The following is a 26,823-nucleotide window of genomic DNA, read 5'->3' as shown; positions in this document are numbered from 1 at the left end:
GGGGGGGGGGGGGGGGGGGGGTTTAACGCACTTTCCCATTCATGATGGGTGATTTACAAGCACACCTGCCCACACCAGGCTGAGTGTTCAGGAGTTTTTGACCAAAAACAGCATCATCCCCATACCCCACCCTCCCTATTCACCCCATCTCACCTTGAGTAACTTTGTTTCCCGGGATGACAAAAAGTTCTCAAAGGGAAACATTTTGCCGATATGAAAGAGGTGAAACAAAAAATGACAGAACACTAAAAGGTATCAACAGTGACAAGTTCAAAAACTGTTCCAAGGAGTGGAAAAAGCATCTCAATAGGGGTATTGTATACAACTTTGAAGGTGACTGAAGTTTAAACATGTAAGAATAAATACACATTTTTTTATAAATGAATTCCGGGTTTGGAGTGGTGCTTCCTCATATACATATCTTAATTTGAAACCTGGAAACTCAGCCTAAGTCCAAAAATTCAAAAGAAACTTTCAGACACACAACATAATATGTTGTTATTGGTGATTTGGGGGCACTCAGGAATGAAATTAGTGAAACTTCACAAGACTGTCAATGTGACTTTGATTAAGCAGAGGAAGAAAACGCTACAGTGGACTTGAAATTTTTAAACCACTAAAAAGCCATGAAAGAAGACCAGCACCTCAAAAATTCAAACATACTTAAAGGAGATCCCAAAAAAAGAAAGGCAGGCTTCTGTGATGAAGGAAATGAATTATAAGGGAAAAAATAAGCCAACTCCAAGCTGGGTCTTACTTTGCTGGTTAAAATGAGGTGGCTCTGCCAGCATGGTTTTTGAGACATCTTTTCTGTGGTTATAGAATGAGCCGTGCAATAACTCCACTGAAAGTGTAAGCTGTGGGTTAACACATTTCTTCTGGACCAAGCATACAAATGAATAGACTTCTTTAATTCCATACTCAGTCCAAGAATCATAAAAAAGAGAAAAATTCCAGGATTCTGTTCCCTGAGATAAATTTTTATCTAGGTGTATCATCCTCTCATTGATCCTTAAGGTCAACAAATCGCCATTTAAAAATTATTTTATTACGTTTAAATTCTCTGACTTTAACAACATTGCAATTTCATACAGTCTCAAATAAGTGAGATGTATTTGACTTGATTGTGAAGGTGACCTTTCCCTAATTTCTTCCTTCCCTTCCCTTTCTTTCTTCTTCTTCTTCCTTTTTTTTTTTTTTTTTTTTTTTTTTGAGTCAGAGTCTCACTCTGTCACACAGGCTAGAGTGCAGTGGCATGATCATGGCTCTCTGCAGCCTCGACCTCCTAGGCTCAGGCGATCCTTCCACCTCAGTCTCCTAAGTAGCTAAGACTACAGGAATGCATCACCAAGTCTAGTTAATGTTTTTGGTTTTTTTGTAGAGATGAAGTCTTGCCATGTTGCCCAGGTTGGTGTGCTCAAGCTATCCTCCCACCATGGCCTCCCAAAGTGCTGGGATTACAGACATGAGCCACCGTGCTCAGCCTTCACCTTCCTTTTTTGAAAAAGATTTTTTAATTCCAAGTACCCCAACACAGTGCTTAGTACTACTTTTGGCCTCCAGATGCACAAAGAAACTTTAATGCATGGAGGATGTTTTGGATTTAATTTGATCCGACCTTCACTGAAAACAACCTTCAGGTAATATCTGTCAATACTCAGCACTATTTATGCCCATCTAATCTCTCCACTGTATGGCAAAGGCTGAAAACTGGGAAAATACATTTCCCAGACTCTCTTACGGGTAGAATTCTGGATGCATGAGAGGCTCGGGAAAGATTTGGGCAGAGGGTACGGGAGAGAAGCCATTATTCTCTGGTGGCAGCTGGGCAGGCTTGTGGGCATCAGTGGTGACGTGTGATGTCAGCCAGCAGCTCCTGAATATCCTCCTGACAATCACCTCTTTGGTGCTTCAGTGGCTAAGATTGCATCCTGTGATCCCTGAACTTTTAGATTCCTTGCTCGGCCAGCAGGGATTTTCCCAATCTTCACACCCCAGCCTTTCCAATGCCCCTTCCAAGGGTCCTGCAAGCCTCTTAGGTTCTGTATGAAATTCCTTTCTAGTGGTAATATTCAAAGTTTGTTTCTGTTTTCCTAACCAAACCACAGAATGACACAGGGCAAAGCATTTAAGGTAGGACCACAATTGGAACAGAAGGAAAACATCTATTTATTCCAAGACTATTGTTAACTCACAAAACTCTTTTTTTTTTTTTTTGAGTTGGGGTCTTACTCTGTTGCCCAAGCTGGAGTACAATAGCATAATCATGCCTTTACCCTTTGGGCTCAAGTGATCCTCCTCCTTCAGCCTCCCGAGGAGCTGGGACTACAGGCATGTACCACCACATCCAGCTAATTTTTTTATATTTAGTTTTGTAGAGATGGGTCTTGCTGTGTTTCCTAGGTTGGTCTTGAGCACCTGGGCTTGAGCAATCCTTCTGCCTCGGCCTCCCAAAGTGCTGGAATTACAGACATGAGCCACTGTGCCTGGCCAACAGAACTCTTGAAAGAACCAGTGGTCTTCACAGCAACCTGGATGGACTTAGCGTCTATAATTCTGAGTGATCTATCACAGAAACAAGAACTGAGTATCACATGTTCTCACTCATAAGCGGACCTTGAACGATTATCGCAATACTGTAAAAAAAGGATTGGCAGTAGTGGCGAAACTGGTGGGGGCAGGGGGTAGGGGGCAGGGAGTGTGTGGGGTGGAGAGTGGGATTGGCAGTAGTGGGAATCTGCTGGGGGAAGGGAGGGGCACACCTCATCAACAAGGTTACTTGCATAATGAACATTTGTATACCTAACCCTGAATTATACCCCATATCTTTAAAATAAAAAAATTAAAAGTAAAAAAACCCCAAAAAACCCAGAAAAAACCAGTGGTTCTGGGAAGTGGTGTGGAGCCCATTAGTTACCTAAGCAAGTCTCTCAACTAATCACAAACTATGGCAAAAGCAAACCCCAAATCTATGAAAAACATGTATAGTGGCTGCATATAATTTAAAGTTTTCTAAGTGGCAGGAGACTATTAACAAACTTAAAAAATGAAAATCTAAGTGAAATATTTTTTCATGAAAAGGATAAATGTGTTTCATATGTAAGAGCCCTCAAATCAATGAAAAAAAAAAAGACTAGAAAAAAGTTTTGAAAACCTGAACAGGCATTGCAGATAAAAATAAATTAGATAGCTTGCAAATTCACAAAGATATCTGAGTCTCAAATTAAAACAATAATGACTTACCACTTGTTACCTACCGATCTGGCAATAATAATACTACTCTGTTTTCAAGATACTACACTTGATCTTAGCCAAAAGGCTGAGAAGCAGTAAGACAATAACTTGATGTCGAATTTTGGGAAAGCCATGCAGCATCATGTGTTAAAATTTTTAATGTATATTTTCTTTTTACCGAGAAAAATTCTACTTTTAGGATTTTGTTCAGTGGAAATAATATAATAACAGCTCTTCAAAGATGCAATATGAAGACATTGCTATACTGTTTGTGATACCCAAAACTGGAACAACTTAAATGTTCATAAATAAAGTAACCAAAAAGAAATTTATTTTATCTATAAAATAGACTACTATCCAACTTTAAATCATCTAAATATATTTGTATGTATTGATACAGAATGTCTGATTGTTCGTGTGTGTGTATGTGTCTCTGTGTGTGTGTGTGTGTCTTTTCTGAGGCTTATTTAAAGTACAGAAAAATAGAAGGGTTTGATATATCAAACATTTGTATTCCCACTAGGTAGAATTGACAACTGTGACTTTTTTCAGATTCACAAACATCACAACACCTTTTGACACCTATCCCCAATCCATCCCCCTTCCCTTCTCCTCTAGAGGTTGCCACCATCACAAATTCAATGTGAGCACATCTGGCCATTTCAAAAATACCGTCCAGGAGTAATATAGAGCCAGGGTCTGTAAATTTGTTCTGCAAATAACCAGATAACAAATGTTTTAGGTTTTGCAAGTTCTATGGTCTTTGTCACAATTAACTTCTCAATTCTGCCCTTGTAGCAAAAGCAGCCGATAGATAATATGTAAACGAATGGTCTTGGCTGTGTCCAATAAAATTGTACATATGAACACACAAAAAATTGAATTTTACATAATTTTCATATGTAATGAAATACTATTCTTTAAAAAAATGTCCAACCATCTAAAAATATAAAAACTACTCTTAGCTTATAGGCTGCACAAAAATAGATGGTGAGTCAGATTTAGTTGTGGTTTGCCAACAACTGATAAAGTATTCTTTTGTATGGTCTTGCAAATGAAAAAAATGGCATTATATTATAGCAATCTTTATTTGTAGTTTATGTTCAATATTATGATTGTGAGAAATATCCATGAATAGATAAGTAGCTAACTAGATAGATAGAAACATAGATAGATACACAGATATATAGAAACACAGGCCAGGTACAGTGGTTCATGCTTGTAATCCCAGCACTTTGGGAGACAGAGAGGGGAGGATCACTTGAGGTCAGACGTTCAAGGGCAACATAGTGAGACCCTGTCTTTACAAAAAGAAAGAATAAAGAAAGAAACGTGAATGAATTGGATGGATGGATAGATAGATAGATCTAGATCATTCTTTTAAAACTCATCACTAGTATTGTATCCCATTGAATAATTTTCTACATTTTATTTATCCATTCCATTTAAAAATTTAAGTTTTTATTCCCAGTTTTCCCATTAGTACAGTCATGAGCTCTGAGAGTTCTTACACCTGTCTCCATCTCCATCTGTACAAGATTTCTTTCTAGAACCAGAACAGAAATGTCATTGCTGGGAAATAGGAACTCATCATATCCCTTTTATCTGATATGCCCACCATTCTCCAGAGTAGCCACAATTTCCATGTCCACTAGCAGTGCAGGAGAGAGAATTCTCAGCTCTTGTTATTTTAGGACTTCTAAGTTTTTCCCAATTCAGATGACCAGAAAATGGTTTCTCATTTGGTTTTCATTTGCATTTCCCTGATTTTTCGTAAAGTTGATCATCTTTTCATGTTCATATTTTTCTTCTATGGATTGCCAGTTCATATCCTTTGCTCATTTTCTTGTTTGATTATTCATTTTATTGATTAGTAAGAAGCTATCATCTATTTGGGGTGCTGATTCTCTATCCCACATATATGTTTCAAGTATCTTCTCCTGTTTTTTTCTAGTCTTGTAAGTTCATTTATAAAAATTGCTGTCCATCTGGAATTTATTCTTGTTTATAAACTAGTATAGACATCTTACTTATTTCAGTATGAAAAGTCAGTTATCCCAACAGCACTTATTGCACAATCCATAACATGATCTGGACCCTGCTTGCTTCTACAATCTCAGTCCCTCTCACCTTCCTATGGTCATTAACCTGCAGACACCCTGACTTCCTGTCCTTTGAACACACCCAGCCCATTCGGTCTTGCCATTTCATTCACTCTTCCGGCTGCCTGGGATGCTCTTCCCACAGTCCTCCCCTAGGCTACCTTCCTCTCATTATCCAGGTTTGAGCTCCAATACCTCATCCTCAGAGTCACATTCCCTCAGCCACCAGTTCTGTCTACTTGTTGTCATTATTTTCCCTCTACCCTTTCAATTTTTCCTCATAGCACTTACCAATATTTGAGATGACCTTATTTTTAGCTTGCGTGTTTATAGACCATCTATCTCCTTGAGAAAACACATAGATTCCATGAAGAGACATTCTCTGCTTCACCTCTTCATTTTTCACTTCTAGGACAGTGTCTGGCACATAGTAGGTCCTCAGTAAGTGCTTGCTGAATGAATGACCAAGCTCCCATCTATTCATTCAGAATTTTGTCTAGGGTATATTGTTCAGTGTGATACTGCTTTCATTTAAAAGGCAAATGTGTGTGTGTGTGTGTGTGTGTGTGTGTGTGTGTGTGTGTGTTTGAATGTATACATGTATAGAGACTAACCTATTAATGACAGCTATCTTGAACTCACGGAGTACACATGTTTCAGTATGTTTTTGCTTGGTTTGAGTCTTTGCTGTGTGCATTATTACATTTATGATCTGAAAAAGAAAACCCTAAACATAAAACCAAAAGATTTGTAAGCCAACCTGGATAGCAACAAAATTGAGTAGGCTTATTCTATGTTTCTGAGTCTTGAAGCAATCTTCCTGAAACTGGTAGCTTTGGTCTCTGGGCCGTCTGGATACAAATCACTGTGGGTGGCAAGCTTACCAGGTTTGGGTTCCTTTATGCACAGGAGTACATGCTTCAGAACAGGAGTGGGGGGAATGTAGAATATGGTACACATGTGGGCTTCAAGCAGATTTTTCTAATCTTTTAGCTTAGTGAAAAGGGAAGAATTACAAGAAGTGAAGATAGATCACCACCGGAGACGGAAGAGAAGCATTGAAACTGACACAGGTGTGACCAAACATTTTGGCAGACGAGGAAATTTTTGAAAACTATTTTTAAAGCCCTCGACCTTATCCTGGAAAACAGTAGGTTTCCCTGTAACCTTCAGTCATCACTTTAAGTCCATCTCCTTAGGGATTTCCTTAAAGCTGTTGAGAGAGCTATCCAGACATTTTTAATCAGGAAAAGAAATCTTCAAACGTTGGCTTAGACTCTTTACCATAGTCAGATTTATGCTGTAAAGTTTCACTTAAATTGAAACTATGTGTCTGAGAACAAGGAATACTTATACGTAAAATTCAAAATAGAAACAGCCATGGCCAGAGATCTTGTCTAAAAGAAACGAATCCAAGAAAAAACCTGGATTGATTGATTTTTGTCATAGAAAATTAAACTTTCAAAGTCATAATTGCCAATATTACAAAACCACTATGAAAAGCCATTCAAGAAGACTTTTGTAGCCTTCGTGCTTTTGATCATCTTATTGTGAATTTTCAAGTATTTAAGGAAAGATTGCACTCAGTCATTTTTCCTTATTATGTTCAAGAAATGTTATTCTGATTAAATGAATATTCTTCACAATGGAGATTTATTTCTATCATTGTGGGGGGTGGTCTGAACATAGACTGTTTCCCCTCAACCCCTGCCTCAGGAGCATCCCCTGGCCAAGGCTGGCCTCTGAAGGATATGCATATTCCCAGTCATGAGTCACGGGTTCAGTAATTGAGCATAGTTAAGAGCAATGCGGTCATCATGTGTGATCAATGTAATTGTAAACATGGGATCAAAATTTGATTCACTAACTTGTTTGCCTATGAAAACTGCTGTACTGGCCCAAAGTGTGGTTTCTTTCCTCACTGACCTGTCGCCATCAATGCTGCCATAAATTCTAATAAGCCAATATCTTTCCCTGTTGGACCTCTGGGTGACTTCTTTGGAATATGTAAAGAATTTTACGCACACGCCCTCTCGGTTTGGGGTTGCTGCGTTCCAATCAGGTATGCATACTGTATTCAGTTATGTGCATAAGCACACACACTAAATCATTTTCTTGTCTTAATAGATCAAATCTAAATATCTTGCTGTCCACACCTGAGGTCCCTGACCTGCAGCCTGGGCTCCTCTCCCTTCAAGTAAATTTCTTTCTGTTCTCTGTTGTGGCTCATTCCTTGGTTTTCTTTCAGATATTTCTTTTCTGAAACTTCTTTCCTTCTTGTTTGCCAACTTGTTTGAATCACTTCCTTAAAAACCTGTTTTGAAAGATAGAACTGAAAACTATTTCTTTTCAAACTGAAATTCCTTCAGATTATTGTTTTAAAATGTTCAAATAATACAAAGTAACAAAATTTGTCTAAAGAATTCTATAAAGTAGCAAGTAAAAGGTCATTAGAATCGAACTCCCTGGACACAATCACTTTTGAATTTGGTAAACTCATCCAACCATTCGGAATTTAAGAGGCTAGATTATAGTTCATTCTTCTAGTTTATGGAAACATAAACTATTCTTTTCTGAGAATCATGGAACTTTTATTTTAAAATATGTTCATATATATTTAAATGTTTGGTTCATGTACAACCAAATAGTAATAAAGTTAATTGAGCTAAATGCATGCTTTTAGAGTTTTAATAATAATTATATTCATAAATATGGGTTTGGGATAGCAATAGTACAGATTGTATTACAATCTTCTTATTGTATAGTTTTTCTGATCTGGAGGAAAATATAAATTTTTGGCTATAATTATTTTCATGTCTAGACTGTCTTCCCTTAGAATAGAGATCACATTTTCAACTTCCTGTCCTGAATAACCAATAGTGCCCAGCCAATATTCTTCAGACATTTGTTTAGTAATAAGTATGAATGACTCTTCTACATCATATTACTATTGTTGGAAATGTGTTTCATATAGAACTTGACCAAGGTAGTAGGTAAATTTTGTATGGAAAATGCATACTTGTATGGACTTCTGATGGTACAATGTGAATGACTTTATTGGATGCGTGTTAGGCAAATTTATATGATGCAGTTAGAGAAGCAAGAAATTAGGAATTGAGAAATAAAATATTTATTCAAGGGTAAATGATAAGCTATCTGTGACAGATCAGATTAAAAATAAAAACAAAATTCCAAAGTATGATGCAATAGTCTGAAAGATGAATTTAGCTACAGTTGAATGGTATTGATTGAGACAACTTTGACCTCATCGTCAGCAACTCACTTCACTACATCCATACTGGCTGGAACAGTTTTCTCTCTTGTATGTCCAACCCAGAGACAGATATGTATAAGTGTGCACACGTGTGCGGAGCCTGCACACACACACGCACGCGCGCGCGCGCACACACACACACACACACACACACACACAATCTTCAGTTTTGCAATTTCGTGTTGCCCTCTCTGAAAAGCCTTCCCTGACTCTCAACCCCGCCCCTCATTTTAATCAAGGGAAAGACTCCTCCTTTTGCATATCTGAAGCCTTTTTCACTTTCAGCTGATATAGTAACTAATAGGCCTGGATTAGAACTTCCAGGCACTAGTCTTCCATTGGACTTACAGATTGTGAGATTGGAGAGTATGTCTTTGTCCATTATTTTTGCTCAACATAATGGTAGCCCCATTAACTTCCCCAAAAGCTGGGAATGCATCCTTGGCAATCATCAATCCTGCACTCCCAAATTCCACTCGGATTCATTCTTGTTGATTTTTCCTTCCAAGTAGCTCTCAGGTTCATGTATTTCTTTCCAATCCTGTGGCCACTTTTAGTTGTGGTCACACTTATAGTTGTGACCATTGTTTTCTGCAATGTCTTCATGACTGGTCTCCCACTTCCTCCCTTTTTTTCAAATCCATTTTCTATCTGGAAGCCTGCGTTTTTTTTCTCAAATGCAAAAGCAGTCTTACAAAACCCATACCTTGCCAGTATCACCCCTCTCATTCTCAACCACAGTGAATGTCTTCCAGCTCCTTGAATTTTTCATACTTTCTCTCATCTCTAGATTTTCTCATACTTGGGAAAATTACCTGGGATCACATGTCTTGGTTGTAGGAACAGCTGGGGAAATCATAACTCTCAATATGGCTTAGATGTCATCTTCTGATGGTCAGGACACAGCGAGCTTCTGTTTAGTGCCCACTCATTTATTTGCTTCAAGAAGTAATGAAAACCTCTCAGCATGAGAATCCCAGGAAGCCAACTAAACTGACACAAATTTCTTCAAGTCAACCTCAAAGGAGTGCTTTTATACACAGGATATGATTGGGTTTCAGGATAAAGGCTGTGTAAACTTGCCTTCCATCAGTACTTGAAAATGTGTTTACACTACCTCCTGTTGCACGGTTGTATATTCCTCAGGATCTCATCCCTGTTGCCAAAAGATGTAGTAAAGGGTCCCAGACATTCACAAACACAACAGTTAATGGGATGGTTTAAAAAAAATCACTATTCCCAATGTTACACAAAAAAGGCACTGCAGAATTCAAATCTTCTGTGTCTACAATTTATTACTGTGGAAGATTAACACCAAGATGGAATTGTTCTCTGGAAGATTTCCTTAAATCCTACCCAAACAGGAAGGACGACGCCTATTGTTTCACTCCTTAATTTACCCTGCCATTCTGTTACAACTCTTCTCATCTTCTTCTTCGCCCAACCTTCTCCTTGTCTTCCTCACTCTCAACTGGTGATCTTGCTTCTAATTTCACTGAGAAAATGCAAGCAATGGAAAAAGATCTTTTTCTTCCTCCTACTGCCAAATCCTCCAGCCCACTCTTGATGGTTTTCTTGCTCTGTCTTCCCTGACACTGTGGATGAATGAGACAGTTTTCCCTGCTGTCCGAGACCATTCCTCCATCCTGCACATGCTCCCTTTCTTTCCGTTATTATTGTTTCCCTCTCAGTTGCGTCAATCCTATTAGACTACTGTCATGCTGTAATGTCTTCTTGTGGCTAGCCACACTGTCTCCTGTCAGTCATTTCCCATTCTTTCTTGAAACGTTCCATTGCAACTAGATTTCTGAGTCATCAACAACTTTCAGTAGTCAAATCAAATGTTCAAATTTCAGTCACCATTTCACTCCACCTTACAAGACTTTCTTCACTGGCTACTCCTTCTTTGCCTTTTTGACATAGCCTCGTCAAATCCTTGATATTCTCTAAACACTGCTCAGGGTGCTCCAGGACTCAGACTCAACCTTGATCTCATCTCTTTTCTGATCTTGCCTCTTGGCTTCATTTTGCTTGTCTCCTCTTCTTTTCATCCACACTGACTTCCTAAGTCATGGCCTTAAACATCATCTACATACACATGACTTCCAAATTTGAATTTTCAGACATCTTGCCTGAGCTCTGGGTTTATTTATCCAACTGCCCATTAGACGTCCACTTGGAGGTCTAATAAGCATCTCCAATTTCGCATATCTGGATTCAACTCTTGATACTTCCTCCAAGGAAAGCTCTGTCTTCACTGTTCTCTAAGTCCCATTCCTTCAGTTATTTGGGTCAAAATATACTCTTCCTTTTGCACCCTCCATCTGATCCACAATGATAACCTACTAACTGCGCTTCCAAATTAATCTGAAACTCAGCCATTCCTCAATTTTAACTGCTATCACTCAATCCAAGCCAAACTTCTCTTTCACTGGAAAGGCTGTCTCCTACCTTTCCTACCTAGTCACCTTTCTTCTGTTCTGGCTTGCTTACAGTCTATTCTTCATACAGAAGCTACACTGATTTTCTCCCTGCCAGGGGATGATCATAGCTCACTGCAACCTCAAACTCCTGGGCTCAAGTAATCCTTCCACCTTAGCTTCCCACGTAACAAGGCTCGCACCACTACACCCGGCTAACTTTTGTATTTTATTTTTCTTGAAACAAGGTCTTACTGTGTTGCCCAGTCTGGTTTCAAACTCCTGGCCTCAAGCAATCCTCCTGCCTCGGCTTCCCACAACTCTAGAATTATAGGCATGAGCCACTGCAACCTACCAAAACTGATCCTTTTAAAAACATAATTCAAATTGCATCACTTGTCTACCCAAAACTTACCACTGGCTGCCCATCACTTATAGAAAACAATCCCCCATCCCCCGACAAATCTTGCTCTCTGTCTCTCTGACCTAATTTTCTTTCTTTCCTTCCTTCCTTCCTCCCTCCCTTCCTCCTTTCTTTCTTTCTTTCTCTTTCTTTTTTCTTTCTCTTTCTTTCCTTCCTTCTTTTTCTTTTTCTTCCCTCCTTCCTTCCTTCTTTCCTTCCTCCCTCCCTTCCTTCCTTCCTTTCCTGCTTTCTTGCTTTCTTTCTCTTTCTTTCTTGTGAATTGGAGCCTTATGTCACCCAAGCTAGAGTACAATGGCATGCTCATGGCCACTGCAGCGTCAACCTGCTGGGCTCAAGTGATTCTTCTGCCTCTGCCTTTCAAGCAGCTGGAACTACATGTAGGCACACGCCACCATGCCCAGATAATGTTTTGATTTATTGTAGAGATGAGGTCTCACCAAGTTGCCCGGGCTGGTCTCGAACTCGTGGGCTCTGGCACCCAAACTGCTGGGATTATGAGGTCTCACCAAATTGCCTGGGCTGGTCTCGAACTCATGGACCTCGGCCTCCCAAACTGCTGGGATTATAGGCGTGAGCCACTACACCTGGTCATCTGACCTAATTTTCTATCACTCTTTTCCTCATTGGCTTCAATCTAGCCCAGTGACCTCTCCCATTTCCCAAGCACAGTTTCATCTCCAGACTTCAACACCGACATTCCTACAAACTTCTCCTCCAGATACTGCCTAGTTCCTTTCCTCACTAAAGTCAGGCCCTTGTTCAAATGTCATCTCCTCAATGAAACTTTTTTTGATCATTTGTGATAGGCAAAGTAATAGCCTCTAAGGGTTCTACATCTTAACTTCCCAAACCTGTGAATATATTAGGTTATCTAGCAAAGGGGAATTCGGGTTGCAGATGGAATTAAGGTTGCTAATTAGATGACCTTTTGTTTTTTTGAGTCGGAGTCTCCTTCTGTTGCTAAGGCTGGAGTGCAGTGGCATGATCATGATGATATATGGCTCATTGGAGCCTGAACCTCTTGGGCTCAGGAGATCCTTCCACCTCAGCCTTCTGAGTAGCTGAGACTATAGTTGCATGCCACCACACCCAGCTAATGTGTGTGTGTGTGTGTGTGTGTGTGTGTGTGTTTGATTTTTTGTAGAGATGAAGTTTTGCTATGTTGCCCAGGCTGGTCTTAAACTCATGGGCTTGAGCAATCTGCCAGCCTCAGCCTCCCAAATTGCTGGGATTTCAGGCATGAACCACAGCACTCAGCCAGTGGACCTTAAAATAGGGAGCTTACCCTGGGTTATCCAAGTGGGCCCAATATAGTAACAAGGGTACTTTAAAGTGGAAGAAGGAGCCATAAAAGAAGACCAGAAGAGATGGCAGTGGAAGAGGAATTCAGCCCAACGTTGCAAACTTGGAAAATGGAAAGGGGCCGTGAGCCAAGGAATGTGGACTGACTATAGAAGCTGGAAAAGGCAAGGAGATAGATTCCTCCTAGAGCTTCTAGAAAGAACACGGTTCTGCCGACACCATGATGTTAGCCCAGGAAGACTTATTTTAGAGCTGGCTTCCAGAACTGTAAGATAGTCACTCTGTGTTGTTTAAAACCACCAATCATGTGGTAATTTGTCATAGCAGCAATAGAAATCTACCATTTTGTCCAATCTAAAATAAATGTGTACATGCACACATGAACACGTGCCCCACTCTCTCCGCTTGGCCTTAACTTACTTTTCTCCACCTGTTGCTGGCCATGCACTCAAACTTCCCAAAGGGCAAGACCCTGGGCTTTGTTCATGGCCATAGTCCAGTGTCTAAACAGCATCTGTCTGTGCAATGTTGCAAACACCAGACCCTGACATTTAATTTTACCATTCAGTACCACTAAACTTTATTTTCAACTCTACTTTTCCCCTTAGACAATAATTTTTATAAGTAATACTGTGTTAAAATTGACCCAGAGTGACTTCAAAGAGCAAAGATGTTACAATTTATTAATATATCACCCGAGGAGCCTGGGTGAAAGGTTAAGCATCATCTAGCCTTCCCAGGCAATCTTTGTGCTGAAGAATGGAGAGCAGGTGGAACAGGGTGTTGGCATGAAAGTCTCAGTCACATCTTCAAATCTGTTGATAGAAACACCTTCCTTTCCTTGCCATGTGTCTGTTCTCTACCGTAAGTGTGGGTATCAGGACTGTAGCCCTAAAAAACTATGTATTTGAACCATTTGAGTGTCTCAAAATCATGCCCTGCAAAATATTTTCTTTAGAAAAAGAAGAAAAACCAATTTTAATCAAATTTCTCGAAGATCATCTCTTTTCTTGCATTTCCCTTCTCAGGCTATTTTAAAGTTTGTAGATACAGTTTGGATAGTTGCAATCTTCCATATTTAAATAAGTTGAAATGGCCAATCTCCTAGGCATGGTTTGGCTAGGAAACTCTAGAGGTAACGAATGTCAATTCTAGGTGGAAACTTCCAGTTAAGGTGACCTTGGGCACGTGTCAAAAAGGAACTTCCATGAGCCTGGGACTCTGGGTGGCTTGGACTGGCAGATCTCCCCTATCAAATCACTCTAAACATATAGTATGAGCAAGAAATGAATCTTAGTTGTGTTAAGCCAGGGACTTGTGGTCATTTTCTAAAAATTTCTTTTTCTGTTTTTTCAATTTCATTAACTGTAGGAGTACCAATCGTTTTTGGTTACATAGTTTTATTTCAATAATTTTAGGGGCACAAATGGTTTTTGGATGTGAAGATGCCTGGACTTTATGTGTACCCATCATCCCTATTAGTGCACATTCTACCCAGTAGGTAATTTTTCATCCCCCCCTTACTCTTCTCCCTCTTCTAAGTCTCCAATGCCCTTTATGCCATTTTTATGCCTTTATAGACCCACAGCTTAGCTCCCATGTATAAATGAGAACATGTAATATTTAGTTTTTCATTCCTGCATAACTTCACTTAGGATAGTGGTCGCTAATTCCAGACAAGTTGCTGTAAAAGACATTATTTCATACTTTTTTATGGCTGAATAATATTCCATATATATGGAATACTATGGATCAGTTGATGGACATTTAGGTTGATTCCACATCTTTGCAGTTGTGAATTGTACTGCAAAAAACATGCTAGTGCAATTGTCTTTTTTAAAAAAAATACATATATAATGACCTGTTTTCTTTTAGATAGATACCAAGTAGTGGGATTGCTAGATTGAATGGTAGATCTACCTTTAATTAATGCTTTGAGAAATCTTCATACTGATTTCCATAGAGGTTGTACTAATTTACATTCCCACCAATAATTTTCATATAAGCGTTCCTTATTCACTGTATCCACACCAGCATCTATAGGGTCATTTGTTTTTACAGCCACTCCTGGGTGTGCTTTGGCCTAATAAATCTGAGGAGAAATAATAAATGTCAACAAATGTCCTATTATATGAATCCAGTGGGTTTCTTTAGTTCATGAATCCTAAGTGCCTTTTTAAAGAGAATATCATTGTAAGTCTCATAGAAGGGGAAAAGATGCAATCATTTGTAAACTTACATCATGTGGAATCTTTTTTTTATTCTAACTCAAAAGACTAATGTAGAAAGATTTTGGGAAATGCTGTTCCAGGCTCCTTTTTTTTTTTGAGTTGGAGTCTCACTCTGTCACCTAGACTGGAGTGCAGTGGCACGCTCCCGGTCACCGCAGCCTCAACCTGCTGGGTTCAGTCGATCCTACTACCTCGGCCTTCCAAGTAGCTGGAACTATAGGCGTGCACTATCACACCCAGCTAATTTTTTATTTATTGTAGAGATGAGGTCTCGCCAAGTTGCCCGGGCTAGCCTTGAACCCGCTGGCTCAGGCAATCGCCTTGGCCTCCCAAAGTGCTGGCATTACAGGCTGAGCCACCGACCCCGGCCCAGGCTCCATTTGATCAGTCCCCCATTTCCAAACTTCTGACTTTTCTCGGTTCAACCAAGATTGTTAACAAGTATGATGACACACTCTTAATTTATGTAAACAGATACAATTTTGCTCTATAGTATACCTTACAAAATTTACTTGGGAGTGAGAACAGTGTACTCCAGAAGAAATGCTCTAAGTAGATTTTATAATTCATCCAAGGCACATATATAATGTTTTAAAGGAAAAAAAAATCTCATTATTGTGCATAACAGATCAAGAACTGAACATCAGTTGATGCTGTGAAATTTAACTCTGCTTTATGAGTTTACCTGGATGATTTCACTCTTTCTAATGCCTTCCATGTTTGAAGGATTATCTTGACCTGTGGTCACCCTGATTCTTCCCAATGGCCTCTTATAACAAGTTTTGTGAACTGATTGCAATATAAACAAATTGAATTAACTTCAGGCAGCTTGTTTTACCCAGACACACTTAAAGGCAGTTCTACTCACAAAGAACTCTCTTATTTTAAAAGACTGTAGAAACTGCCATGTCAGAATGTCAAATTTATATTTCAATTGATTTAGAGACATACAAATAGGTGAGCCTCAAACTGTATCTTCTTATCGTTGCTGAAAATATCCTTGTTTTTCAGTACTTTGGAACATATCTACACGTAATGAACACATTTCTAAACCACTCCACCATCAACACCCAATACAAAAGAGGGAGCAACCAAGATTGTCATCTTCCAATATGGATCTTTAATTTTCATTTTTTAATTGTTAATCTTTATAGCACTTTGGTGAAGTCAAACATTTTATTTAGAACTTTTTGCATGTCTATTTTTGTCATTATTTTTCCTGACCCTAATTTAATACCTGTTCATGATTTTGAAAACAAGAAAAATGCATTTAAAAAAAAACAGTTTAGCCGGGCGCGGTGGCTCAGCCTGTAATCCCAGCACTTTGGAAGGCTAAAGTGAGAGGATTGCCTGAGTCCAGAGGTTTGAGACCAGCCCGGGCAACTTGGTGAGACCTCGTCTCTACAATAAAAAAAAAAAAATTAGCCAGCCATATATCTGTAGTTCTAGCTACTTGGAAGGCTGAGGCAACAGGATTGCCTAAGCCAAACAGGTCAAGGCTGTGGTGGTCATGAGTGTGCCACTATATTCCAGCCTGGGTGACAGAGTGAGACTCCAACTCCAAAAAATAAAAATAAATAAATAATTTTTAAAAAGTTTTTTTGCATTTCTCAAAGACAACCTCTTAAACTGCATTTTCCTTACTATACTCGTCAATGTGCTACAGATACAATTTTGAATGTTTTTGACTTTCACTTAATATTAAAACAAAAGCAAGCCAGCCATGGCAGCTTATGCCTGTAGTCTCAGCACTTTGGGAGATCACAGTGGGAGGATTACTTGAGCCCAGGAATCTGAGGCTGCAGTGAATTATGATAATGCCATTGTACTCCAGCCTAGGCAACAGAGCAAGACTCTGTCTCTTGGCAGGGGAGAGCATCTTCCCATATTAATGCTAATTCTTTGTAGACCTCATTTTATGGTTTTATAATATTTAATTATGTGATTTATGCCATCATTCAATTTACTATCCGTATAGAAGCTGCTCAGAAAACGTTTGTTTAATGTGATGTCCTCTTTCTTTTTAAAAAAAAGGATTTGCAGCTACTTTAGAATTCATTTTTGAAACATGTATCCTTTTGGGAATTGTAGGAAGAGAGAAGTCAGAAGCACCAGAAAATCATGACTGGAAGACAAGATGCTCTGGGTGGTTTAAGAAAGAGGCACCAGGACACAGTGCAGGGTGGGTGGAGACACGTGTGTATGTAATAGTTGCTCCTTGTGTTTAAGAGAGAAGCTGCACTGTGATAGAGAGTGCAGTCATGTAAGCAGAGTGGCAAGAGGGGCTGGAGTAAGCTGGGAACATGTGGGAAAATCATAGGAGATGACAACCGAGACCGATGGAATGGATCCACAATCTGGTTACAGGGGGTTGGCATCTATCTTACCTCTGGTAAGATGCTCTCTACAATGTGGGCGGTGTAAGGTCCTTGAATAAAACTATTTCTGTAGTAAAGGTATGTGCCCTTCTCTCTGGTGTTGGTATGTCTTGGAAATAATCAAGGGAGATTGATACAGAGGCTTTTGCAATGCCATATTCAAATGTGTGTCCCTATGTCAAATATCAAAGCTAGGGAATAAAACTGGCCAAATGTTAGTAAGTGTTGTGCAAAGCAGTTATACCAATCTTGATAACTACAATCTTTCTTTCTTTTTTTTTTTTTAAGAGACAAGTTCTCATTCTATTTGCCAGGCTGGAGTGCAGTGGTACAATCATAGCTCACCACTGCCTGGGTCTCCTGGGCTCAAGGGATCCTACCACCTCAGCCTCCTGAGTAGCTAGGTCTATAGGTGCATGCCACCACACCCAGCTATTTTTTTTTTTTTTAATTCTGTAGAACTGGGATCTTGTTATATTGCCTAGGACAGTCTTGAACTCCTGGCCTCAAGCAATCCTCCTGCCTTGGTCTCCCAAAGTGTTGGGATTACAGGCGTGAGCCACTGCACCCAGCCCAATCATGTGCTGAAGTGAACTCTTTTTTGTTTTGTTTTTGTTGTTGTTGTTGAGTTGGAATCTCACTCTGTCACCCAGACTGGAGTGCAGTGGCGGCTCCTGGCCACCGCAGCCTCAACCTGCTGGGCTCCGGGGATCCTTCCGCCTCAGCCTTCCAAGTAGCTGGAACTACAGGAGTGTGCAACCATGCCCAGCTAATTTTATTATCTGTTGTAGAGATGAGGTCTCAAGTTGCCCAGTCAGGTCTCGAACATGTGGGCTCAGGCAATCCACTCACCTCGGTCTCCCAAAGTGCTGGCTCTTTAGTTTAGTGACCACCAATGAGTAAGTCCTGTGCCTGAATTTCATAAAGATATGGGACTTACATAAGTGTAGCACCTCATTGCATAGATGCATTCTTCCTCAACATGTTGTATTCACAATTCTCTCACCAAACACATTATGAACACATTGTTCTTTATTGAAAATATGTTAAAGGAAGTGCCTACATGATGATCTGCTTAATTGTTCATGCTTCTTCCTGGCAGTGGCTCATGCTCCTCAGGGATGATATGTGTTCTTACACCCCCAGGAATTGCTCTCCCGTAGTCTAAGAGCTTACTGCCCACAGGCACAGAACAGTGGCCGCGAGACCAAACGTAATTACCCTATCAAGTAGGCAACTCTTTTGCATTCTCCATAAAAGTTTCTTTCTCTTTCTCTTTTTGTTTTTTATATGTGTATATTCAAGTATACATGAATATACACTTATTTTTCTTATATGTATTATATTAACATATTGTTTATATATTTATAAAATTCACTCAGTGGTGTATAGCTCTATGGGTTTTGACAAATACACACAGTCATATATCTGCCACCACAGTCAAGATCCAGAAGGTTCCATCACTCTCACCCTCAAAACTCCCATGTGCTTCTGCTCCCTCCCATTCCCAATGCCTGCTAATCATTTCTAGAATGACTTATTTTTGTAATCTATACTTTATTTTACCAAGACAATTAAAAGAGTAAAGGATCACTTTTACCAATGTTTAGGGATCTAGAAAAGCTTTGAATTTACAGACCTTTGGGTTGATAACTAAACATCAGAGACCTAAGTTCTGACTTTTCTGCATGTTTGTGGGTTGAGCTCCATTCCTTCCAGAATGTCTAGTGACATTTATCTGAGAGCTGCCTGCCTGAATCCCACAGCAGGCCAACACTGATGTATCAGGTGCATTAGATTTTGAGTATAAATCTTAGTGTATCACATTGTGCTTGCATAGCTTAAATCTCCTTACAACATCATGAACTTATTTTTAATCTAGTTTAGGATTTCATTATAGAAGTATACCTGGCTTTATGCAATAAACACATTCTTTGCAAACATGTTTTAAACTGTATTTTGAAGCCAGGTACTGAGAGGTTAGTGCCTGTAATTCCAGCACACCGGGCGACTGAAGCAGAAGAATAACTTGAGGCCAGGAATTTGAAACCAGCCTGGGTAGCATAGTGAGATCCTGTCTTTACAAAAAGAAAGGAAAAAAAATTAGCTGGGCATGGTGGTGCACACTGTAGTCCCAGCTACTTGGGAGGCTGAGGTGGGAGGATCTCTTGAGCCCAAGAGCTCAAGGCTGCAGTGAGCTATGATTGCATGATTGTGTCACTGCACTCCAACTTGGGCAACAAAGTGAGACCCTGTCTCTAAAAATACAAATAAATTTGAAAAAAATGAACCTGAAACATTAAATATTGTTTTTAAATGCCCTAACATGCTTGCTGGATGGAGTGCTTTTTAGTAAAACTAACAAATAGTCATTTTTCTAGCTTCTTCAAAAAATCCCTGTTCATGTATGTGTCTACCAAAGCACGCCTGAGCTGAGCTTTCTCATAATGTTGGCAACTCTCTCCATCCACACAATTTACAGATACAGGACAACAGGTAAAGTTTGAATGTGCACATCTCAACCAGTTGGCTTAAATGTCAAAGTGCATGTTTCTTCTTTGAGAATAATTTCAAGACTACTTCAAGATAATTTCAAGACGTTTTCTTCAGAATGCTGCAGCTGCCGCGCAGAATATTCCTGCCAAGAACCTGGATGCCTGTTCTTTCACACAGACTTCCAGCTTCTTGAAAGAATTCTGCAGATTAAACAACAGGCGCCTAATGCTCATACCACTCAACTAGCCGTAGAGCAGATCTGTTTCCCATTTCTAGTTGTAGTTTCAAGGACTTCCTCTTTCTAATTGCTTCCTCAGCTGCCATGGGTTGTAGGGACCGCTGTCTTCTCCCTTCTCATATCCAAACTCAGTTGGCTCTCAGAAGCCAGAGCCAAAGGAGAGAAGATTCGGGATGGTGGCTGCCTCTGTCAGACCCACATAGTCAGGCACAGAGATCATCATGGATTGCTTCTAGAATAAGCAAGACATCCAGCTAAGCCACCCTTGATGACTCAATTAGATCAGTACTTGGGAGAGGATAATTTTTCATATACTCTGTGTGTGTATGTACTTTTTTTCCTGAGTAGCAAAACTTACTCTATTTATGGCATTATTAACTCCTAAAAGGTGTAGGTTTTCTTTGGGCTTCCTTCCCCCTACCTTTTTATCATCCAATTGAACTTATTAGAGCACAGATTTCTGCTGTCCCTGAATCCTGTTACATTTATTTATTTTCTCTGTCATTTACTTGGGTAGCTCTGACCTACATTTTCTGTTCTTTGTTCCTGAACAAAAACTGATTTCTTTCTGGGGAAACTAGAAAAGCAAGACTTATGCGACCAATATGTTTTCCAACCCTCATATGAGAAAAAGGGTACACCCAATACTATCAAAAAACAACCCGATGCCAGCCACAGAACCAGATGCTTTGAGCTGCTTCTTATTGTGGGCTTATTCAACACAAAATAAAGACCCCCCAAAACAAAGGCTTCCTGTCTCCAAGCAAAACTCAGTTTCAACAAAAAGCTTACCATTCCAGAGTTTTGAAATGTCCTAACCAAATTGTCTTCCATTTTAAACGTATTGGTTTTGTTTGCTTTTTGTTTTGTTTTTGTTTTTTGGTTTGTTCATTTTTCATGAAGATACTAAATTGAGGCCAGGCAAATTCTAGCAGTGACTTTCAAATCTCAATGACCACCTCCCATCTCTTCTTGTCCAACTTTTTTTTTTTTGTGGGTCCCTAATTGTGGCTTCCAGCTGTGTTGTTTCTCTGCTATTATTAGTGCTATGATGATTATCATCATTAATTAGCACACGCTGTTGTCTTTCTCCTCAAAACATTTCACTGGAGCATTGGAAACAATCAAATATTTGTACACTATGCTTTGTTCCTATTATTGCAATTTGCCCTTCCACTGTTCCAAAGGTGAGGCATCTTGTTCCTTGTTTCATTCATTCATTCTCCCTTTTAGGGAAAGTGTTGTAATCTAACAATCCTTATTTAATCCACACATTGGTTTAGAAAATATAGGAAAAGGAAAAAAAGGAACCTTGGTATGGACTTCAAAGGGAGAGACCTGAATTTGGCAGATGCGATGTCTGATGCTGTTTAAGACATAGGGGCACAGTTGAGAGAGTTGCTGGGACAAACGTGAAAGAAATCAATTTGGTGATGGGAGGAATTTTCTTCCGTTGAAGTATGAGGAAAAGGCAGAAGGGAGATGAGAGAAGTGTTTTTTTGGAACCACTTGATTTTGTACAGAGCAGGAAAATTATCTACTCTTTGCACCTCCCCCACCACCATATGCTTCCTTCAAGTTTCCTTTTTCTGCACTTGAAAGAACCAGAGTTTAATAGTATTCATGCATTTGAAGTGCTAGGCTCTTCCAAGCTTCCTCTATTTTTGCATTTATCATGAGAAGTAGCCAAAAAAAAAAAAAAAAATTCCAAGGTATAGGATAAGGTAAACATAAAATAAATAATGATTATTTAATGAAAAAAATCAAACTAAAAGGCAGTTTTTAAAAAGGTGGTTGAAATTAGTCAGGCATAGTGGCATCATGCCTGTAGTTCCAGCTACATGGGAGGCTGAGGCAGAAGGATCACCTGAACCCAGACGGTTGAGGCTGCAGTGAGCTGTGGTCGTGCCACTGCCCTCCTGCCTGGGTGACTGAGTGAGACCCTGTCAAAAAAATTTTAAAAAGGTGATGACCTTAAATAAACTGAGGTACGGGATCCCAGGTAGATTGTTCAGGATCAGTCTCCCTCAAAGTCTGGGCTGAGGGAACTTAGTAGGTTACCACAGCAGAACGCTCTTCTTGTAGATATTCCAGGGACCCGAACAAGTTGAAACAATTTCGTTAAAAGGTCAGATTTATTTAAGATGTCTTGAATTCAGATGTAATAGTAAAAGTAGACAGAGTGAAAGATGGTGAAAGTCATAGTCATCTTTATGGAAGATTTGCAATATGACATGAATTTATGCCAGACACAGCTCACTCTGTGATGTGTGGAAGTCCATCACCCAGAACCACCACTTAGTCAAGCAGAGAAATGTTCTTCCTTTTTTTGTTGAAAAGCATACATCACAGGCACAGGGCAGAGAATCGCTTAGGAGGCAGCTGACTAGGGGCCCTAAAAGGGGATTTTGTGGGAGCCTGAGCAAACCAAGGGGCATATAGAACTCATAATTCCTATCAAGCCAAAGCCTGCTTCTAAAATTCTGGTTTCTACAATCCTTCTACCAAACTTGCTTTTCCCTTTCAACTCTTCTGTAGAGAATCATTTAAATTAGAATTTGTAAAGCCAACCTTGGGGTGGGAGAATTGAGGAGAGGGAGAGAAGCACAGTACTTCCCAGGGCCCCGTAGAACCCAGTCATGATCCTGAACTTGGACTCCATTAGGACTAATCCTCTCCCCATTTCAGGAAGGAAGGCAGGGTGAAAGGGCAGACTTTGGAGTGGACAGACCTCCCTTCCAGTCCGGCCTCTACTGTTTACCCTTGTGTGGTCTTGGGCATAACTTTAATGCCAGTTTCTTTCTTCCAAGATGGGTTTCACACAGTGGTTTTGATTTGCTTTATAGATCAGAAACAATGTACACAAAGTGACTGGTAGGTGGTCCTGATCAATACATGGAAAGCATTTGGCAACACTGATCTCAAGGCCCAGAGTCAGCCATTCCTGTTTCTACCTTTCATCTTTGGTTCCAAGATCCCATTCTGTCCACAAAACTGATGCTGAGATTGGAAATAGCTACACTGGTTTCTGCTGTACCATCCTCACTTTCACCGCTTCGCAGCAAATGACAGCCACTGCCAGTTCCACATCTGAAGGCACAGGGATAAAGCAACTGGCAGGGAAGAGGTGTCGAGTGTGGGCAACCACTCGGTAGCAAACACCCGGGCAGTGGGCCTGTAGCTTCTTTCCACACGCCCACTTTCTGGTCATTCCTACTAGCAATCAAGGTTTCTGGGTCCACAGTACCCCCTGATGGCTGACAGAGGGAACTTTCTCTTCCCAACTAGTCTCTTTTAGTGGAACTTCCCTGTCTTTCACAGGTCACTGCTTTGATGGTTCCGTCATGGACCATTCATTTCTCACTAACTTTGTGCAGCCTTTCCTGACTTGCTTTTTCAAAAAATTTCCTGTTCAATTATTTCAGGAACATCTATTTCCCTTCTTATTTCTTTCCTTCACTTGGGTTCATTTATGAATCCCCACATTTCTGCAATTATGGCTGATAAGTATAACAGCGGGATGAATGCACTTGTCTGTCAAGAAAAACTCCATACATTTAGAAGTAAAATAAGACATCATGTAGATCCAGAAGCATTAATCTCTAAAGCTCTCTGAGACACCCAGATGTCTTCCTGCCTGACCAAAAGGGCCTTCATCTTTCTCCAAGTAACACTCATCTTTTCATGGCATTATTCTCCTACTTATTTAATTGCCAAAATTGTACTAGTTTGTCCCCTATTGTTTCATTGCAAATATAATTCAGTTACTATAAGGGTTAAGTACATTCCTGCGGGCTATTCTGGAAACCAAAGCACAATCTTTCAGCATTAGTCCTCCATGGGAAAGTGAATTCAAAGTTTCGGACAATTGCTTTAGGATAGACTTTGGAAAATATTACCTATTGTAATTTGATATCAGAAATTTTTGGCTGCGAGTCGTCAGTTTCTAAAAACTCATATTGATATATGGATTTTCTGGTTTTTATCTTTTGGACTATGACGTCTACTAGGTGTAACTTATCTGGGCAGACATTTGGTTCCTGCTTTGTAAAAGGAAAAATATACTAACCGGATCCTGATTTGATATGTTATGAAATTGTCCTAGAAGGTTATTAAATTCATTTTGATGACTATAGATTGCTTCTTGGTGAAAATACATCAAACATGTCTGAAAATATAAATATTTATTTTTCTTAATGTAAATTCAAATTATACTGATGATTTGTGACCTTATTTGTCAAAGTTTGAACGAGAATACTTTAAAAAATACAAATGATTTGGGCATAAATTATTAAAATGGCATTAATATTTTGTTTAAATGCTGAATAATTCTGTTTTAGGAAGCTTATTCTTAAACTAAAGGTCACTAACTAGAAGGTATCTCAAGTCCTGATAAAATAACTAATTAAAATATTTTTGTCACAAATTATCATCAAATACTTACATTTATAAGTAAAAACTTATAAAATTGGTATGAAATAACTAAATTATTTAATAAAATGTTAAACTATTATGACTATATATAGACAGGCATAAAAAATATAATTTTAAAATGCTTTTAGAAAATACTTCCCTCATTTGATCTTAACCCAAGGTATTGCTTGCACAGGATTTTTCTTTGAAATGATTTCCATATTTATATAACTGAAATTATTTTCTCCTTTAACACAAAATATACAAATTAAAGTAACAAATAAATATCACCCAGCCAATTTCATCACAATTCTGTGAACATGGGTATTCGACATAAATTCTAAATGTATTCTAATATAACTAAAAATTACAAAGAAATCAAGAATAATGTCACAAAATAGTTGTGTGGTGCAAAAGGTATTTGAAATGATTGTTCATCTAAGACCATTATTTGAGCTGACATGTGCACATTTTTCTGGAAAGAGATATTTGTTTTCTGATAATAGTTACCTTTTGAATTCATAAAGTTTTGTGGTACAAACGAAAATGTTCAGTGTTAATGTTTTTGAAAGCATTACATTTAAATTATTTTCTCAGGACCCAAAGAGAAAACACCAGAGGAAAGATAACCAGACTGGATTGTTTAAAATGTATTTTCCCTTTAATTAAATAAGAAACATCTGTCTACGGATTTTGGAAATGAATGTAAGCCATCCACACTCTGCCTGTACTAGTTTGCATCCAGTGTCTGATATTTTGAAAGAAAATTCTTTCTTTCTGTAAAGAATTAAATAGCAACAGGGAGTGATGTCTGGGTCTGCAGCAGCTAAGTCTGGGCTCCGGAGTTTGGACACTGGAAATGCTACGGATCTCTCTTTTCCAGACCTGTCCTTGAGAAGCAACTACATTCTCTCCATAGCTAAGGCTAGAATGTTGCTTTTGCACTTCTCCAGAGCATCCGCTCACCCTGAAAATGCTCCTCGCAGAACAGTGAGGAGGCAGACGTTGCTAGGACACACCCAAGCACTCAAGGTCAAAATACTGTCCCTTTTCTAGGGTTCACTAAACATCATCTTCAACTTTATTCAGGATTGAAAATGCCGATTTCTCGAGGGACCTTTACAGCCCACAGCACAGACCGATCAGGCGAAAAAAGTACAAAGGGTGGGAGGTACTCGCAGGTTCTTACTTATAAGTGGGAACTAAACCAAGGATCTGCAAAGGCATGGAGAATGGTGTAATGGACATTGGAGACTCAGAAGTGGGGGGAGAGCAAAAAATCACCTGTGGGGTACACTGTGCGCACGTGGGAGTGGTGGACGCAGTTAAAGCCCAGACTTCGTCACCACTATGCAATGCAGCCACGTAACCAAAGACTAGTTGTACTCCTAAATCTATGAAATCAAGAAAATGATTTAAAAACAACAACAACCACAAGCAAACCCAAGAAGAAGAAGAGAACAAGAAAGTGGGAGGTTGACTCAGAGATGACAATGGTTCTTTCAAACCGGGACCCGTGGTCCAGAATAACAAATCCCACTTACTGGTGGTGTCAAACGGTATCTGCTTGCACTGCGCCGAACCCTCCACCGGCCACGGACAGTAATAGACGGCTCCCCCTGCCACGATGTCGGGCTGGCTGGTGTTGGCTTTGGGCGCCCCCACCAAGACGCTGGCTCTGCAGAAGGGGTGGGGAAGTCACTCCTCGGGAATCGCAAGCGTGAGCGCGTGCGGCGCAGTCTCCGCAGCGAGATGCCCCCAGACACCCGGGGAGGCCAGGGGGGCAGACAGGGACTCGGGGTGGAGACGGACTGTCAAACGTGATTTCCTCTCGGAAACCCATGGGCGTCGGCAACCTGGTTTGGAAGAGGTTGCAGACGGCCGGGATTCTTCCCTAGGTGGAGCTGTGTGTATACAGTGAGATGAGAACGGGGCGGGGTGGGGGGAGCGGAAGACAGAGCCCGGCTGCGTGTCGCCCACCGCGCTCGCACCCGGACACAACCCTTACGGGAGCTGTGTCAACGGACCACGTTGTGGCCGCTGCTTTAACTGCCTGGGGACTGCTGGGCCCCGTGGTCTCCGCTGGAAGATGCGCAAGTCGTTGCCCCGGGAGCTCCCCGGGACTCGCGTGTTCCGTGCAAGTGGCGTGTCTCCAGCGCAAAGTTCACAGGGGGACAGGCGGGCTCGGTGGCGGGGAGCGGGACGGAACCCCGAGCGGGCGGCGGGACGGTGTCCTCCAGGCTGCGGGCGCCGGACCTGGGGGCCGGTGCGCCCCCCGCGCGCCCCCTCCCCGGGCCCCGCGACTTACGTG

The 26,823-nt window shown here is 40.2% G+C and overlaps 1 protein-coding gene across 1 annotated transcript in view; it reads right to left on the bottom strand.

The window, feature by feature from the left end:
• ITGA8 (integrin subunit alpha 8) overlaps positions 1-26,210 on the bottom strand; it is a gene marked incomplete at its 5' end in the record, with an annotated part of 204,220 nt that extends 178,010 nt beyond the window's left edge. Inside the window, one exon of the mRNA XM_021714558.1 lies at positions 26,057-26,210. Within this exon, the coding sequence (XP_021570233.1) occupies positions 26,057-26,210 (154 nt within the window). The remainder of the gene's footprint in view (positions 1-26,056) is intronic.
• Positions 26,211-26,823: the final 613 nt, after the last annotated feature.

The sequence above is a fragment of the Carlito syrichta genome, unplaced genomic scaffold (genome assembly GCF_000164805.1).
Source record: "Carlito syrichta isolate Samal-C Ts95f unplaced genomic scaffold, Tarsius_syrichta-2.0.1 Scaffold305668, whole genome shotgun sequence".
NCBI classification, from domain to species: domain Eukaryota; kingdom Metazoa; phylum Chordata; class Mammalia; order Primates; family Tarsiidae; genus Carlito; species Carlito syrichta.
This window is presented reverse-complemented; position numbering and strand designations above follow the sequence as displayed.